General features: G+C 39.2%; 1 protein-coding gene across 5 annotated transcripts; it reads left to right on the plus strand.

Annotated features, from left to right (window-relative positions):
* The first annotated feature begins 139 nt into the window (after positions 1-139).
* On the plus strand, positions 140-14,365 carry IRAK4 (interleukin 1 receptor associated kinase 4). Of its 5 annotated transcripts, XM_049814004.1 has the most exons (12): positions 140-202; positions 834-1,003; positions 2,068-2,213; positions 2,535-2,732; positions 3,561-3,721; positions 4,424-4,488; positions 4,797-4,911; positions 7,008-7,117; positions 9,693-9,876; positions 10,740-10,802; positions 12,578-12,736; positions 12,837-14,365. In XM_049814004.1, the coding sequence occupies exons 2-12, from the start codon at positions 843-845 to the stop codon at positions 12,867-12,869; spliced, it is 1,395 nt and encodes a 464-aa protein (XP_049669961.1). In that variant the 5' UTR covers positions 140-202; positions 834-842; the 3' UTR covers positions 12,870-14,365. The 5 variants fall into 5 exon arrangements, with proteins under 5 accessions (XP_049669961.1, XP_049669962.1, XP_049669964.1 ...); XM_049814005.1 differs by lacking the exon at positions 140-202 and having other exon boundaries at positions 923-1,450; XM_049814007.1 differs by lacking the exon at positions 140-202 and having other exon boundaries at positions 923-1,155.
* Positions 14,366-16,122: the final 1,757 nt, after the last annotated feature.

The following is a 16,122-nucleotide window of genomic DNA, read 5'->3' on the forward strand; positions in this document are numbered from 1 at the left end:
CTATGGGGCGCGCCGGAGGGGGCGGGGCAGCTCGCCGGCAGCCTATGGGAAGGGCGCGCGGGAGGAGAGCGCTTCCTCGTTCCCCTCAGCGGGCCGCCGTCTAACGTCAGGGGCGGAGTCCCGCCCTCTTAAAGGGGAAGTGAGGCAGCGGGAGAAGCCTGACGGGAAGGGAGGGGCAGGGAGCGGGGGCTCTCGCCGTCAGGTAAGCGGCGGGGGTCGGTGGTGAGGTGAGGGGTGAGGTAAGCTGGGGGGTGAGGTGGGAGGGTGGGGGGTGAGGTGAGGGGGGTTGTGGGGTGAGGGGGGGGTGGGAGGTGAGGTGAGGGGGGAGGTGAGGGGGGCTGGGAGGTGAGGTGAGGGGGGGTGTGAGGGGGCTGGGAGGTGAGGTGAGGGGGGGGTGTGGGGTGAGGTGGGAGGTGAGGTGAGGGGGGGTGTGGGGTGAGGTGAGGGGGGAGGTGGGGGGGGCTGGGAGGTGAGGTGAGGGGGGGTGTGAGGGGGCTGGGAGGTGAGGTGAGGGGGGGTGTGAGGGGGCTGGGAGGTGAGGGGGGGTGTGGGGTGAGGTGGGAGGTGAGGTGAGGGGGGGTGTGGGGTGAGGTGAGGGCGGAGGTGGGGGGGGGAAGGGGTGTGAGGGGGGATGTGAGGTGAGCGGGGGTGTGAGATGGGGGGGTGAGGTGTGAAGGGGGGTGAGAGGTGAGGTGGGGGGCTGTGAGGGGAGGGGAGGGGTGTGTGTCAGATGAGGTGTGAGGTGAGGGGGGTTCTGAGGGGAGGGGAGGTGAGGTGGTCTTCTCCAGCCCCGGCAAACCCCTTTGTTAACGGCGGCGTTTGTTGTTCCGTAGGAGGGGAAGATGAGCAAGCCCGTCACGACTTCAACGTATGTCCGCTGCCTCAGCTATGGGCTGGTGAGGCAGCTGGCAGATTTCATCGACCCACAAGAAGGGTGGAAGAAGTTGGCAGTTGATATAACCAATCCCTCCGGCGAAAGCAGATACAACCAGATGCACATAAGGTCCTATATAGAAGTCACGTAACACAATCTTGGTTTTTGGCTGTTTAAGATAAATACGGTTGTCCATCCCGTTACTGTAACTGGTTGCAGTTTGTGTGCCGGCAGGTACCTAAGCACTCACCTTACAGTACCCTTTCCTTAGGGAACTTGAGGTAATTACTCTTAATTGTTCCGTAGTTCAGTTTTCAGACAAGCTATAGCCAAAGAAAATTGACTACGGAAATTAGGATTAATTAGAGCCACAGACATATGTATTTTTAGCGATACAGCACTGGCTGTGTAACTTTTCCATGCCCTGGAGAGTACTAAACATCAACTTCATCGTGCATCTCACACAAGAACAGCACAAGAGACAACTGGACTGTAACCTGTAATTCACTGTTCCCGAGACAATGTCCAGCAAACACGGGGAGCCTGAGGCCTAAACCTAAGGAGTTTAATTTAAAAGTAATGTCAGCAGTATTTTATGAACACCTTGTTGCTTGAAGGGCTTGTTGAATCCTTAAGCTGTTTCAAAGGTTATGAGATTTTAAATACCCTACGTATCATCTTAGGTGTCCAGTCTTTCTAGTGATCTTCATTTGTCTTTGTATAATAATAATAAATCAGTCAGAATAATGGATCTCAATTTCTGTTTAATGACCATGTCAAAATATTCAAAATGAAGTGTGAATGCCAGATGGATGGAAAACACTTAAATTTTTTCCATTTGATCTGTATCTGACTTGTCCTCTGTCTCTTGCTGACATTCTCTTTTCTGTTAGTCCCATGTGCCTATATATTATGAGTCCTGGACAAAATGTTGAAGCCATGCATGCATGTTTTTCCCTTAGTTTTTCTCATATCTTGCATATTTTTCCCCTGAGTTTGAATTTCTTCTGTTTTTTTAGCTGCATTTTTAGAAGATATGCAAATAATTGTACAGTGCAGTTCCGCAAATAATTGTACAGTGCAGTTCAGTACATTCAGATTTTTTTTTTGGCATTTACCTTTAATGTCTTTCCCTTCTTCATGGTTCTTGAGGTTACTTTTTTTTTAATGTTGGTCTTAATTTATCTTTTAAGGAGATTTGAAGCATTTGTACAAATGGGAAAGAGCCCCACGTGTGAATTACTTTATGACTGGGGAACGACAAACTCTACGGTTGGTGATCTTGTGGATCTGCTGATTAGGAATCAATTCCTAGCACCAGCAAGCCTTTTGCTTCCAGGTAACTGTTACTCTTGTACATTTTGTACTGTGTTCTCAGTTTTCTAAGATGCTAAAGAGCTTCACAGTAACTTGAAAATCAGAAAGGATTAGGTCAAAATAAACAAAAGTAGACATATTTTCCATTTTCCATTATTTGTAATAACAGTTTAAATAAGAGTTTCAAGTTCAAACGAGAGTCCTGCAGCTTACACATGGTGGCAGAATATAACCTTCTCATGATGCTTGTGTGTCTCCTGATCTTAGTAAATACTAGCATTAATGTTACTTGTTTCTTCTGATGCCTAATGTAGTTAACACTTTTTCTAAATTCCATTTTCAGAAGCTGTAAGGATGGCACAAGAAGTTACATTACCTCTTTCTTCACAGGAAACCTTGCCTATGCATGAGAAACAACTGCCTATACAGGAAAAAGAAGTGGCATCTGTAAAGCCTGTTTTAGTTCAGAGTATTGAGAAGCAATGTTCAGCTCCTCCCTACTTAAGTCAAGAAAATAGCAGCTCACTGTCTAGTAGCACAGGTAGGCACTTAGTTTGGTGGAATTAAGTACAGTCTTTTTTGCTGATCTGTCCTTCACCCCATGTGCAATAAAACATAACAATGCATTGAAGTAATAACTATATTCCTATCATCGTGCATCTATGGGAAACGGCATCTTGCTTTTGGTCTTGTTCTGAGTGGCTGTGAATTTAACCTGGATAATAAGATGTCAGAATGTGAGATGCACCTTGCCAATAAGGTGGCTACTGTGATGGGAAGCTTGACTGCTAATTAAATTTCAGTTTATTTTGTGCTACTCATAATCCTGTTGCCCTTTTTCAGTACTGATTTTGTAGACTCTTTAGCATCTTGTGTTTTAAAGCTAGATCTTGCATGTCAGAAATGACTTAAGAATGTTGGAGAAAAGATGACTAAAGAAAGCATTCTAGGAAAGTATATGGTTGGTTAGTCTGTTCCTTCCTAAAGGTCCACTTTTGGGGTGCTGCCAGAAACATGATGTGATCTAGATACATTTTTACATCTGATGCAGTGTGGCACTCTCTGTGGTCTGCTGCACATTTGATTTCTATTACCTGTATTACAAGTATTAACAAAAAATACAATCAGAAGGCTGCTACAGTACTAGTTGTGAAGAAAATAATGCATAGCTAATTATATATATTTATCTGTGTTTCATTTCTTTTTTTTCCTGGTATCTTCATCATAAAGCTGGAAGTAAGGCTCCACTATGTCAGGATTTGCATGATAGCAAGTTTTTGGTTTAATAGAACTGACGCAGAGAATCTATTCAATACACTCGTTCTTAAGTGAAAACATAGTTGTTCTAAATGGCAAATATGTCTTTCAGATATCCATAATTTTTCATTTCATGACTTGGAAAGTGTTACAAATAATTTTGATGCACGGCCAGAATCAGCTGGAGGTAATAAACTGGGAGAAGGTGGCTTTGGTGTTGTGTTCAAAGGCTACATCAATGGCAGAAACGTGGCTGTCAAGAAGCTTGTTGCTGTGAGTTGTTCTGGGCATTTTTCCATTTTAATGACTGTGTGCTTTAGAGTATAGACTTGTTTATCTGTGGAAAGTGTTGAAGGATACACTTCAAAAAGTGTCACCACGTTAAACATTAGTTGGGTTGAGAACCTTATCCTGTAGTCTCATGAGTAGTGTGAGTCAGCACAGTCACCGGAGATGAAGTCTTGCCCTTTCTGTAGCTCTCCTTTGAGCGGCTCAGGCAAGTTGTCTGGAAGAGCAGAGTCCTCCCGCAGTTCCCCTCCCTTCCCTGCACACAAGAAGTGGCGGAAGGGAAGGGGTGCTAGGGAGGTTTCCCTTTCAGAAACGGATGAACTATTCACAAGCTAAATAGGTATTGCCACAGAACTGTAGTCTTCATAACCAATGGTTTGTGTGAATAATTAAGTTTGTAATGAGTAATTGCTATTAGTGGGTAACTGCAGTGGAATAAAATGGGTAAGTTGGTGACTGTGCTGAGACTGGATCCATTTGTCCAATAATACTGTGTTCCAAGGAATTAAAGGTCATGTTCTGATCCTTTATTTTTGAGTTGAGTATAAAAAATACTGTTAACAGTTAAGTAGCTGTTACATGTAACTAATGTAAAGGAAGGCTTGCAATTCTGATATTTTTTTTTAATTAATAACTGTGCATTTTAATATGTCCAGTGATGTTAACGTCAAATACTTCCTTTTGTAGATGGTTGATGTTAGTGTTCAGGACTTGAAACAGCAATTTGATCAAGAAATAAAAATGATGGCCAAGTGAGTACAGTGTTATACGATGTCATTATAGCCTTTTGTGGGAGTCTAATGTTGACAGATAACATGTCAGCTAGTGTGATCCCTTATTTTTGTCTTTCTAGCATAACTTAATGATTTTGATGTTAAGTGAGACTGTTTCATACACAACATGACTGTATTTTGTTCGTTTTAAAGCACCACTGCAGAAACCTGGCTATGTGCAGTAGGGCTGAAACAAGTAATTGGGGATCAAGTTCCCTATGCCTTGTATTTTCCTCAAATGCTGGGAGTTTTTCAGAGCATACATGAACATGATTTTTTTGCTGTAGGTGTCAGCATGAGAATCTAGTAGAATTACTTGGTTTCTCAAGTGATGGTGCTCAGCCATGTCTGGTGTACGAATACATGCCCAACGGTTCATTGCTTGACAGACTTGCTTGTCTGGTAAGTTATGTATTTTCTAGCTTCCAGTTGGCTTACTTTGCTGAAGTACAGATATCTATGAAATCTTTAAAACAGTAGTGAACTGTAGTGGCCAAATGATGTTTTACAACTTAGTTCTGTGTTCTAGAAGACAAATATGATAACAAGTATTCTTCCAATAACATTTTATACAAATGTTTTAGGCAAGTCAAAGCAGGCTGACAATACAATATCATGTACTAGTACCTGAAGTGGCAGAGGAGCTTAGACTTGCTATGCCTGCGTGGACCGGAGCAGAGGGTGCTGCAGTATTGTTCCCAGTTCTGCCATTGGCATGTTCTCTGCTAGTTCTTGAGATTCTGCATTGTGAAATTGCCCTTTGTTCATTGCCTTTGTGACAGTGGTTATAACACAATGTTCATAGTCTGTGTATCTCTCTGAAGTGCCTAAATAAATGGGAAATATATTTTTTTTAAGTAGTATTTTGTGTAAATGCAGGCTTCCTTCTGATTTAATCAACTGACGTATCTTCTAGCCTTGGCCTTTAATAAATAATAAGTTCCTTTGTTTTTGGTGAGGCAACTCTGTGTATGAAGGACAAACAGTGGTTCGTTAGAGTGATACCAAGAGTAAGCAAGACTTAACCTAGTAGATAAGTGTCCATGTTAGTCTGGCGAAGGATTTAAAAAAAATCTGCTTTATACTAAGCAAATGCAGCTTCTGAGGTTGTAATCTGGTGAACGTTTTAAACTGGTGCTACTTCAACCCCCCATGTCCCTGGACCTAAAAATGTCATTTTGCTTTTTTCTGCACTGATCTTCCTGTTGTACTGCTTCAGGCATTTAGTAGCTGGAGAAAGAGCTGGGTTAGGGAACTGATCAGGCTGAAAAAACACTTGGTGAAAAAAATCTTTCATTTTCACTTGGAGTTGTTTCCTCTGCAAGGCTGCACAAATACTTCTGCCGCAACAGGAAAGAAGTGGTGTTAGGATGAGAATGAGTAGCAGTGGATGGGGAAAGGACTGGATATGTTTGGTAGCACTGCTGTCTCAGGTTGGTTTGGTTGATTTGCTTGCACACGCTTATATATTTGCAATTTTTTTGTGTTTGTTTTGTGTTTTTTTAAAAATGGAATTAGTGCAGAAGAGAGGCGAAGTTTTACTTAAGGCGGGGCAAGTTTATCTGTAGAAATGAGCAGTGCTTGACAGGGATGTATATGAAAATGTTAATCTGTGTAACTTTGGCCACTATCATCACGTGAGCTTAAAGGATTGGTGGTAATTGAAAGCTAAAGTAGAAATAACTGAGGCCTTTACAAGGAAGAGACAAACTTATGATATAAATCATAAAGAATCTAAATCAGAATCTATAAAGCAGAATCTTCTTCTGATAAAGTCGAATAGGTGAGGAATGTGCATACTGAATGTGTGTTCTTGCTGATAACTTCATTTTGTGACTACACTGGATGTGTTTGAGGCCTGGACTCCTGCCTATGTCATCATCTTCTTATCTGGGCTTTGATGAGCAGGCGAGGGAGGTGGTAGAATGATGAGATACTCTAATCCTTTTCCCTTGGGCACTGACAAGATTAAGAAGTGGCTTTGAAATGTAGGTGTCCTCACTTCTAAGGTCTAGTTAGGAACATGAATTGAGCTAAACTCTTGAGAAGTGGTAAACCAAAACCACTGGAAGATTGACTTCTCATTGTTAGTAAAAACTGTTGATTGCTTTGAATTATTTGCTTTGGATTAAAAGGCTCTGGTATCAGTGCTGCTACGAAGTGGAAGATGTAGTAAATACAGGTAGTTCTTTGCAGTGCAGCTGGCTTTGTAGGGTCAGAGTCAAATATTATCAAGAACACTTTTTGTGACGGCTGAGTTAATCTAAGGCAAAATGCAGGGGAAAGAACTGAATGTGACAAATGCATGTATTTCTGCCCAAGTAAAATAAGAAATGTATGATATTAGTCTTTTTAATGATTTACCTGAAAACCACAAAACATAGCAGGAAGTTGGTTTTGGATTGTGGGGGTTTTGTATGTTTTCTTTTCTTTTATGTGAGCGTATATATTTATTAGGTTTTCACTTTTCTACTTGCCTTTCTCCCTTCTTATTCAAGGATGACACTCCACCAATTTCTTGGAATACAAGATGTAAAATTGTTCAAGGTACAGCAAATGGCATCAACTTTTTGCATGAAAATAATCATATTCACAGAGATATTAAAAGGTAAAAGTTGCTGACTATCACTGGCTGCATTTTCCCTTTCCTTTTTTTTTTCCCCCTTTTTTTTTTCTTCTTCCCCCTGTTAAAGTAATTTTAGATAGAACAAACTAAAGAAGCATTGCTTCAGTCAAGGGCACAGTCTTTTCTGCAAGTGACATCCATCACCATAATCTTGTCTGTGCCACAAGGACATGACCAGTACATGCTTCTAAAGATAATTATGAGGCTATTGTAATCCGTTACTATCAAATAGTTATTTGAGTGCTGCAAGGACACCCAGAAGTTCTGTTCTTTCACAACTGCTGCTAAAAGAGCTGCTGTTAGAGAACATAATGACTTTTTAAATGGGGAATTTTTCAGATGAAAACCCACCTATTTTTTGCTTTTTCCTAGAGCATTTCTTCAGAATGTCTCCTTTGATTTACTGCTATTTATTATGAAGACAGGAAAATTACTTCAGTCAGGTTTATGAAGTTCAGGGTTCTTCAAGGATAATGTATGTTCACTTGTTTGCTGTACCAGAGATTTTTCCAGGGATATCAGAGCTTAGAAAAGGTGGGGTTTTTGTTGTAGGGTTGGTGGAGGCGGGTGGGGGGGTGTTTGGTGGTTTGTTTTTTGTTTGGTTTTTTTTTCCTTCCTTGCTACACTTTGTGTTGTTTTCTTTTAAATACCAAATCAGTCCAAACCTCCGAAGAAAAGCCCCAGATGCCTTACTCCTTCTGTGGGTTAAGAAGGAGCAAATGACTGATTGGTTGTCATGGATGAATGTTTCAATAGCTTTTTGGCTTTTGGCAACTCTGCTAAATGTAGACCACTTTGGTTTTGTGACCTTCCGGCTTGCGAGGAACAAGTTTTTGCTTCAGCTGCCTCATAAAATGTGCTTGCTGCTTTGACAATTTATGTTTCTTCTTTCTTCCCTGCTTAAGCCTCTGGACAAGTGTAATGACTGGAAGGGACGCATTTTTTACCTTATGCTACTCTACCCTTCTAACTGCTGTGAGTTGATCATATTACAGGATTGGGTTTGGTTTGGTTTTTTCTTCTGTTTGGATTCCATTTTGCAACGTCTTGCACTCGCCATGTGAATAGTTCTATAAATTTGGCTGGTGTTATTAATAGTGCTGCCACTCCCAGGTAAAACATAGATGACGAGACATCTAAGAAGGTTTACTTCAGTCTTCATATTGCTATGATCTGTGGAGACCATTCGTAACCACACAGGCACTAGAACAGCTTCTCCGTGGGCTAGAGGGTACGTGATTGAATGGGTATTCTCAGAGTTGTCCATAGGTTTTTGGCTTGATTATGCCCAGGAAATAGGTCATTTATCTCTTGAAGCTTGACAGTTGCATTAAAACTTGCTTCTGTTGTGCCCTTTGTGGTGTGTCGAAAAAGTGACCACTCTTTGGGCTTGATTCAAGTTGATAAGAAGCTTAGATTTATGAGGCTGTGATCCTGTTCTTCCTTCTTGTAGAATTTGAGCTTTAAATACGGAACCAGTTGGTGGATAGTGCCTTGACTAGTGTTTGGCTTTTTGCAGTGGTCTTATAATTAACACTGCTTACAGCAGTTCTAATACCAAGTGATCTGCTGTAACTTACAGCTGTGTTAATTTTGTTGAGAAGGTTTGGTGAAAAAGAAGGGGAAGTTAGAAATACAAGTTTCTAGTAAGTGTTACATGTTGTATCTGGCTATATGGTTTTCTTACAGTTCCATTAAGGAGATCAGAAAATGAGGAGGATTACAGAAATGCTAAATCAAGTATTTTTAAAATAGTTCCACATGCTACAAGTGTGAAAAAAGAGTACAAGGTTTATGCTGTAATTCATCCCACTGAGTATTTTATGAAAATGTTAATGTTTTTTAGATCAGTTTAGTTCTTCACGCTTTTTTTAAAGGAAGTAAAACCTGTAGATCAAGTGGAAACACAGCACATACATTATTCCAGCATTAATAAGTTTTCTGTTTCACTTCCAGGAAAATAATAGAGTCTTAGTATTCATTTCGCATGTGAATTTGTAATGGTTGACATCGTATTAGGTAATAGGTATAAGTATAAAAAAATGCTTTTGTTAGTTCTTAGTAGAGATTTAGACAGTTAAGAATTGTACTGTGATCCAGCACCAGTTGATGAGAGCAAAGTATTCTCTATTATTCTTAAAGAAAGAGTATTCAGATCCAATACATGGGTGTAACATAATTGGGCTCTTACAAGAAATTTTTGTATTTGTAGGATTTGGGGTAGGGGTGTGTGTGGTTTTTTTCGTTGTTGGTTTTTTCTTTTTTTTTTTTTTTAATGAATTCATGTATGCATGCATGCATAAGAAAGAACATGGATGGATCCTGGCAGCCAGTTCATAATTTATTTAGAGCAATTAATTTTGAAATGGAGCAATTTCCAACAAAACTAACTCTTGCGGTTTTTGTTATATGAATAACGAGTAAATGTCTTGGATTTCAAGAAACAATCAAAATAGCAGTTTGCATTTTGTTGTTAAGGAGTTATTAGTCTGTTATAAAACCTAATGACTGTACTCATTTGGAAAATTCTTTTTTCTTTTTTTCCCCTCTCCCCCAGTGCAAATATCTTATTAACTGATACATATATGCCCAAAATTTCTGACTTTGGACTTGCAAGAGCATCTGTAACATTCACACAAACAATCATGACTGAAAGAATTGTTGGAACAGCAGCCTATATGGCACCTGAAGCTCTGCGAGGAGAGATAACACCTAAATCTGATATCTTCAGTTTTGGAGTAGTAAGTAGAATGTAGGAAGCTGTATATGACTTTTTTGTAAATGATAAAAGCACACAAAAGCAAGAATATCTGAAATTAAATAATCCACTCTGATCTATCATTTCTCCTTTCCCCAACAGATGTGCTCTTAACATAGAGTTTCTCAACTTTGATTGGTTTAAAATTATTTGAATATGTTGATTAAAACCTTGAATTTGCTAATGATTACAATAATTATGTTAAAATATAAATTTGCATGTGAAAGACTGGAGGAAAATAGCATTCCAAGTTCTAGCTAAATGTAGTTTGAAGTAATGTGGAACATTGTTTCATCTTGCTTAGTAGTGCACAAAAATGCAACTCAGGCTGGGGGGAAAAAAAAAAAAAAAAAATGTTTTGAAGAAAATGATCCAAAAGTGTGTTTTACTATTTTTAAGCATCAAGAGTATGCTGTCTATGCAGGATTTACTTTACAGCTGAGTACAAAAAAAGACATGAGCTTAATAATGAATCCTTTCTGAATAGATCCAAACCCTAATTGCTGTTGACCACTTCCTTCATGGTATTTAGTTTCATGGGGAGGTAGGTCAGCTACTGTTTCTGAATATGTTGGAAATCCTTCCCTCTTGCTTTGAAGCAACACAATGTAGGGTGAGAAAATCTTGCATAGAAATTCATAAGGCACACTGCTAATAACAGTTAATGAAAATAAAGGTAGGAACAACAGCAACAATGATAAATTGTATAGAGAGCTCTCTTTGGACAAATACAAATCCTGTGAGCACTTGTTTGAAAGACCGGCAGTCATGCTCCTTTTTGTAAATGGTATATATGCTAAGGATTATTCTGCGCTTCATTTTCTCTTCTGATTTTTTTTCCCCTAGGTTTTACTAGAAATAATAACAGGTCTTGCTCCAGTAGATGAAAACCGGGAGCCACAGTTACTGGTATGTTTTTTTCTGCTTTGTATGAAATCATAGTCAGTTAACAGGTTCTGAGACGATCAAATGAGTCATCAAAATATGTAGTTATGAAAACAGTTCTTGTGTCAATGTTTGTCTTGGAGGTGAGGCTGAATATTTCCTCTCTTGGCTGGTAGAAGATTGTTCAGTCCCCAAGGCCATCTCCTTCCTATTTGATACTGTAATTCTCCTTTGTTCCGGTATGGCTTCTTATTATCATATTATCTTCTTATCATTATGCTTTATCAGCATACCCCCGTTATACCCAGGTACCCTGATAGTTCCTCATTCACCAGAATATTTTAAACTATTCATCTCTGTTTTTTCTTTATGTTTCCTTATACTTCTTACCATTCCTGTATCAATTTTCATCATCTTCAAATTTACTAGTAATCTGCAGATACCTTGTCTTTTTAACCTTAGGGAATTTTGGAATGTAAGGGCTTTTTTGCAAGGTGAGGGGTGGGTTGAATTTTGTTTTCTTTTTTTTACTATTCAGTTAACAATTCAGTCTACTAATTAGGAAACTAATGTCTCAGAGCTCACTCTCTTGAATTAGAAATCTTATAAGGCTGTTCTTAATTTAGCCTTTCATTTAGCTTAAAATTAAATTCTGAACTACTTAATCCAAGGTTTTCTTAGAATATTTTTTACATAAAATTTACTAAGTATGAAATAGCATTCTGGTTTGGATTGGTTTTGTTCCATACTGTTTGATAGCAGATCACTTCCTTCACAGCTTGAGGAATACCCATGTACTATTAATAGATTTTTTTTTTTTTTTTTCCTCTAAGCTGTATCTTCTGGAGTGGCATAATACTTATCCTATTGAGCTCTGTAAAGACCTTGGAGAACTCAGTCCCTGTCAGATAGAATCTTGAGGTTTGGGGGATTTTTTTGAAGCAGGCTTTTTCAGAGGTAGGATATGAAAAGGAATACAAAATGGGATTTGACTGGTACAGTTTATTTTTGTAATGTACTTCTGGGAGCATAAAGAGAATGGTCAGTGCAAGATAATGTGGCATCCTTAGCTTTGAAATTTGGACGTAGCTGAATGTTAGTCAGCAATTTCAGACTGACCCTTAGAGGAAGGCAGAGGACCTGCGTCTACTCACTGACTTTTATTTCTTACCTCATTTGCGATACTGACTTGTCTGAGGTCTTCCTCGAACAGTATTTGTGATTACAGGTAACTTATTTCTAGTGTGTTGGAGCTGGAGAGCTTTGGACTAAACCAGTCATGTTTAAAAATATATTTCAGACTGGAAGTTTCCTTACAGGCACAGCAGCCACTGAGACTGGTGACAGAAGGCATTAGTTTACAGAAGGAGGTTTTATAAGATTGACAAAAAAAACCCCTATTCACACTTAAGCTTGCATATTTGTGGGTTATTAAGTAAACATAAATACTTGATGTTGATCATGCTGCTTCTCTTGAAAAAGAGACAATACTACAAAACTGAGCCTTGAACTGGGAGAAGGTTAAAGCTGTATGATGCAGCTTAAAGAAAATTGCTTTACAATTTTCTGTTAATTAGAAATAATTTATAATAAAAATGTACAGTCCACTTGTAGTCTCACAGGCTGTTTCTGCAGGTATTGATGAATAATTATGCTGCTGAACCATTGTCATAATTCTTTGTCTCAAAAAGTGGTTGAGAAAAGAACACTCAAAAGCAAGTGTTGAATTGTTAGCGTGGAATACGTAATAGTCAGATGCTTACAATGCTATCTGCTCATTTGTTCAAACTCTCTTGTAGCTGAGTATCAAAGATGAAATTGAGGATGAGGAAGCAACTATTGAGGATTATGTTGATGAAAAGATGAGTGACTGGGATGTACCTTCAGTTCATAAAATGTATTCAGTTGCTTATCAGTGTCTGAATGAGAAAAAAAACAGAAGGCCAGACATAAAGATGGTATGTAGCCTTTCAGATAAAAGGTTTATTTTGAGTGTGTACGTGCCTCTGTGTGGGGTTATAGCACCAGTTATTTATATTTCTATCTGTTCTCTTGCAGGTCCAACAGCATCTGCAAGAGATAAAAACTTGATACGTGTTTCTTCTGATATACAAAAGTTCTTGAAATGTTTTACAAATATTTTATTAGTATTTAGTGTGACATTATCACCGTTTCTGCTTTCCAGAACTTTCTGGTGTGCATATAAGGTGTGCTGTTGGCCTGTCACCACTGTGCTGCTTTTGTTATCTGAGCAGCCTTTTCACATAACCTCAGCCACTGGGCCCTCAGCATGAGAAAACTTTTTTTGTATGGACAAATTGCAGTGCTGGTGCATCTTCTCCACAGCTTTTTAAATGCATTTCCATATTAGAATCTATTTAATTCTTTTGATTTCCAAGTATCAAGTACGTCAGCTGCAAAAGCGTATGACAGTAACAGAGTAGAATGGTGTTTTTTTCTGTGAAGTGCTTTCTTGATCAGGTGTACTAACCTTTTCCTATTGAAGACAATTAATAGATACAAATGGCATTTAGGTTGTCTTTTGGGGAAAAGACAATAGTAGTACCCATTTAAAACAAACTTTAGTGTTTTAACTTGAGAGTTCGTATCGGTGTGAATGGACTGGTAGTGTTTGTGAATGTGACTATTTTTCAAAAGTCTTCTCTGGATTAGTTTTAGTCAAATAAACACTGCAAGACATATTCTAAGTTGCAAACGCTGCAAGACATTTCTAAGTTGCTTGTGAATCCTTGAAAGCAAAGAACAAAATAATTATCTTGCAGTGCAAATGCAGAAATACATACGGCTTTCTTCCAGTGAACTGTGTATGATGACAAACCATTTAATTTTTGTTCATGGGAAGACTTTTAGCTACTTTGAGTATTTTACACACTAGGAGAAGATTCTGTATGGATTATAAATACAGATGGTTTATTTTGTTAAAGGAGAGAGAATAATAATTCTGTTAAGACCAATTCTGCATTTTCTTTAGTCAAATAATTAAGCTCTTTCATATATTTATAGATATGTATGTATATTAATAAATAAATATTAAAATATACTTAAAAAAACAACATGGAAAGCTTTCTAAAATAGAAGCATTGACAGATCAAAGCAGACTAAAAATGGAATGAAAGTGACTGGTAAGATTCCAAATACTTTTGACTAAGTAGGTATGAAAATACTACCATTGTAAATGAAAGAGGTTATTTTCATGTAAACTTTTTTGCACCTTGTGAACTCTTTCTTGACAGCGTAGGGGTAGGAAAATAGTCTGGCTTACAGCTAAATTTGAAATCCATGATTATCACAGAATAAAGAAACAATGAGAAATGATCTGACTGCATTCAGGGATATATATATCTCTTTGTAGAAAGCATGTGACTTCTAACACTTGTATTTGTATCTGTAGAACTCTGGCTATTAACTCATTCTCTATTGCCTTTCCAAACGGATAGGTTAATTTGGAAAAAGGTATCCACCTAAACAGCTTCTGGTCCTATTGAGCATAAATTGTAAAAAGCTGTTAACATAAATAAAAATGCTGTGTTATCACTGCTATTAAACTTTGGGCCTTGGAAACAATAGTCATTTTACGTTGCTTGCATTTTTTGATAATGACATTACGCTAACCTCACTGCATGGAATAAAGCTGTACAGTGGAGAAAAAAGCCGCTATAAAGGTAAACCAGAATAAAATCTGCTTAAGCCATTCTTCAGTTTTAAACATCTACAGCTGTTAATGTGAAGGTTTCTTATTGGGTCATGTCTGCTTTTTACTGTTCCCCGGAGCTAAAATACATCCATGGTGTTGTCCTGAAGTGTGTTTGCTGCAGTAACTCCCCAGTCAGCGCTGTTCGCCTCTGGTGTGGTAGAACAATTTTGTTTATGCACCAGCTGTGATGTTCTATGTATTGGGAGAATCTTGGCTACAAGCACATGAGCTCCTGTTCTTCTGTCACAGTAGACCACAACTCTTTGCAGGGCTGCTGTTGGCACCTGAATTGTGGCAGTGGTTTTCCCTTACTGGAAATGAAGTATCTTCGCTACCATTTCATACAAGGAAATAAAAATATTTTTTGAACTTGTATTATTCTGGTGAGGAATGAAAGTGTGAGGTGTTAGGTAATTAGGTAAAGCTAACTAACTTACGTGAGAACTCTTTTTTAAAAATAAAAGTACACAGGGTGCAAGCAGAAGGAACTTTCCCCCCCAAAATTCTTCTTGAGGTCTTCATAGAGTAAAGTCAGCACCTACAGCCATTAACAGGTGATAAGAGTACCTGATTTCTTTCATTTATTCCCTGCAAAAACAAACTATCCTAGGGTCCATACTTCTTTGTATTAATTACTATAGTAAAGCTTTCCAGGACACAAATTGGTAACTCGTCATTCAAGTTTTTTGTGAGTGAAGGGATGATCTAGTTTCATAGACTGGGAGGCGAGAGGAAAATTTGGTACAGTTCCTGGTGGGTGAAGAGAGCTCCGCGTGGGAGATGTTCCCAGGATAGAGACAGGGCTGGTGTGGCTGCCCTATCGCCTGGCTCAGCAGGGAAGGTGCCGTGGAGGGTGGCTGAGGACCGCTGCCCTCGGTGAAAGAGCCAGCCTTTTGCACATTAAGGATCTAGAGAACTCTAACATAAAGCAATTTAGTTGCCCCCAGAAGGAAGTATGAACAAAAACCAGTGAGTGATTTATTGCAGTTCCAACTAAGACTCTAGAAAGAAGCAGCAAGATAAGAGCAAATGCCAAGGAGCTGAAGAAAACTGCTGTTACGGAAACCTCTTGAAGGGCAGCAGCTCTCCCCACGACTACCTGCCGCAGGAGGCGAGAGAATGGCTGTCGGGAGTCACACCAGAGGCGTCTGCACAGCCAGGACTAACGGCTTCTGAGGAAGGCAGGCAGGCACAGGACACCGGTGTGGAGGTACTGCCTGGGGGTAGGGTGGCTTTGTACAGTTCGTGGCTCATTAACTTTGAAAAGGATGTGAGGTCTTCCTTAGTTATTAAGCCTCTATCAAATTTGCTTTGATCTGTTTGTCCAATTGCCTTTTGAGCCAACACAGCTTTTACCAGCCATAGTAGTACTTCATGTAACTGAAATGGGAAGAATTGCCTCACCTTTATGTTTGGGCTGGCCAGCTGGGAGTTTTATTGAACACCCACTGACCAAAATGCAAATAAATCTGCATCCGATATTCATGGTGACACAGGGGCCTAACCTATTCCCTCCTCTGACCTCGCTCCTGCTCCTCTTATAGGAATAGCCTTGTTCCTGTATTGCATTTGTGCATTAAAAGTATTCTCTTAAATCCTAGTTCAATCAAAAAATCTTCAGCTTTCCTT

This window comes from Accipiter gentilis, chromosome 11, assembly GCF_929443795.1.
Source record: "Accipiter gentilis chromosome 11, bAccGen1.1, whole genome shotgun sequence".
In the NCBI taxonomy this organism is placed as follows: domain Eukaryota; kingdom Metazoa; phylum Chordata; class Aves; order Accipitriformes; family Accipitridae; genus Astur; species Astur gentilis.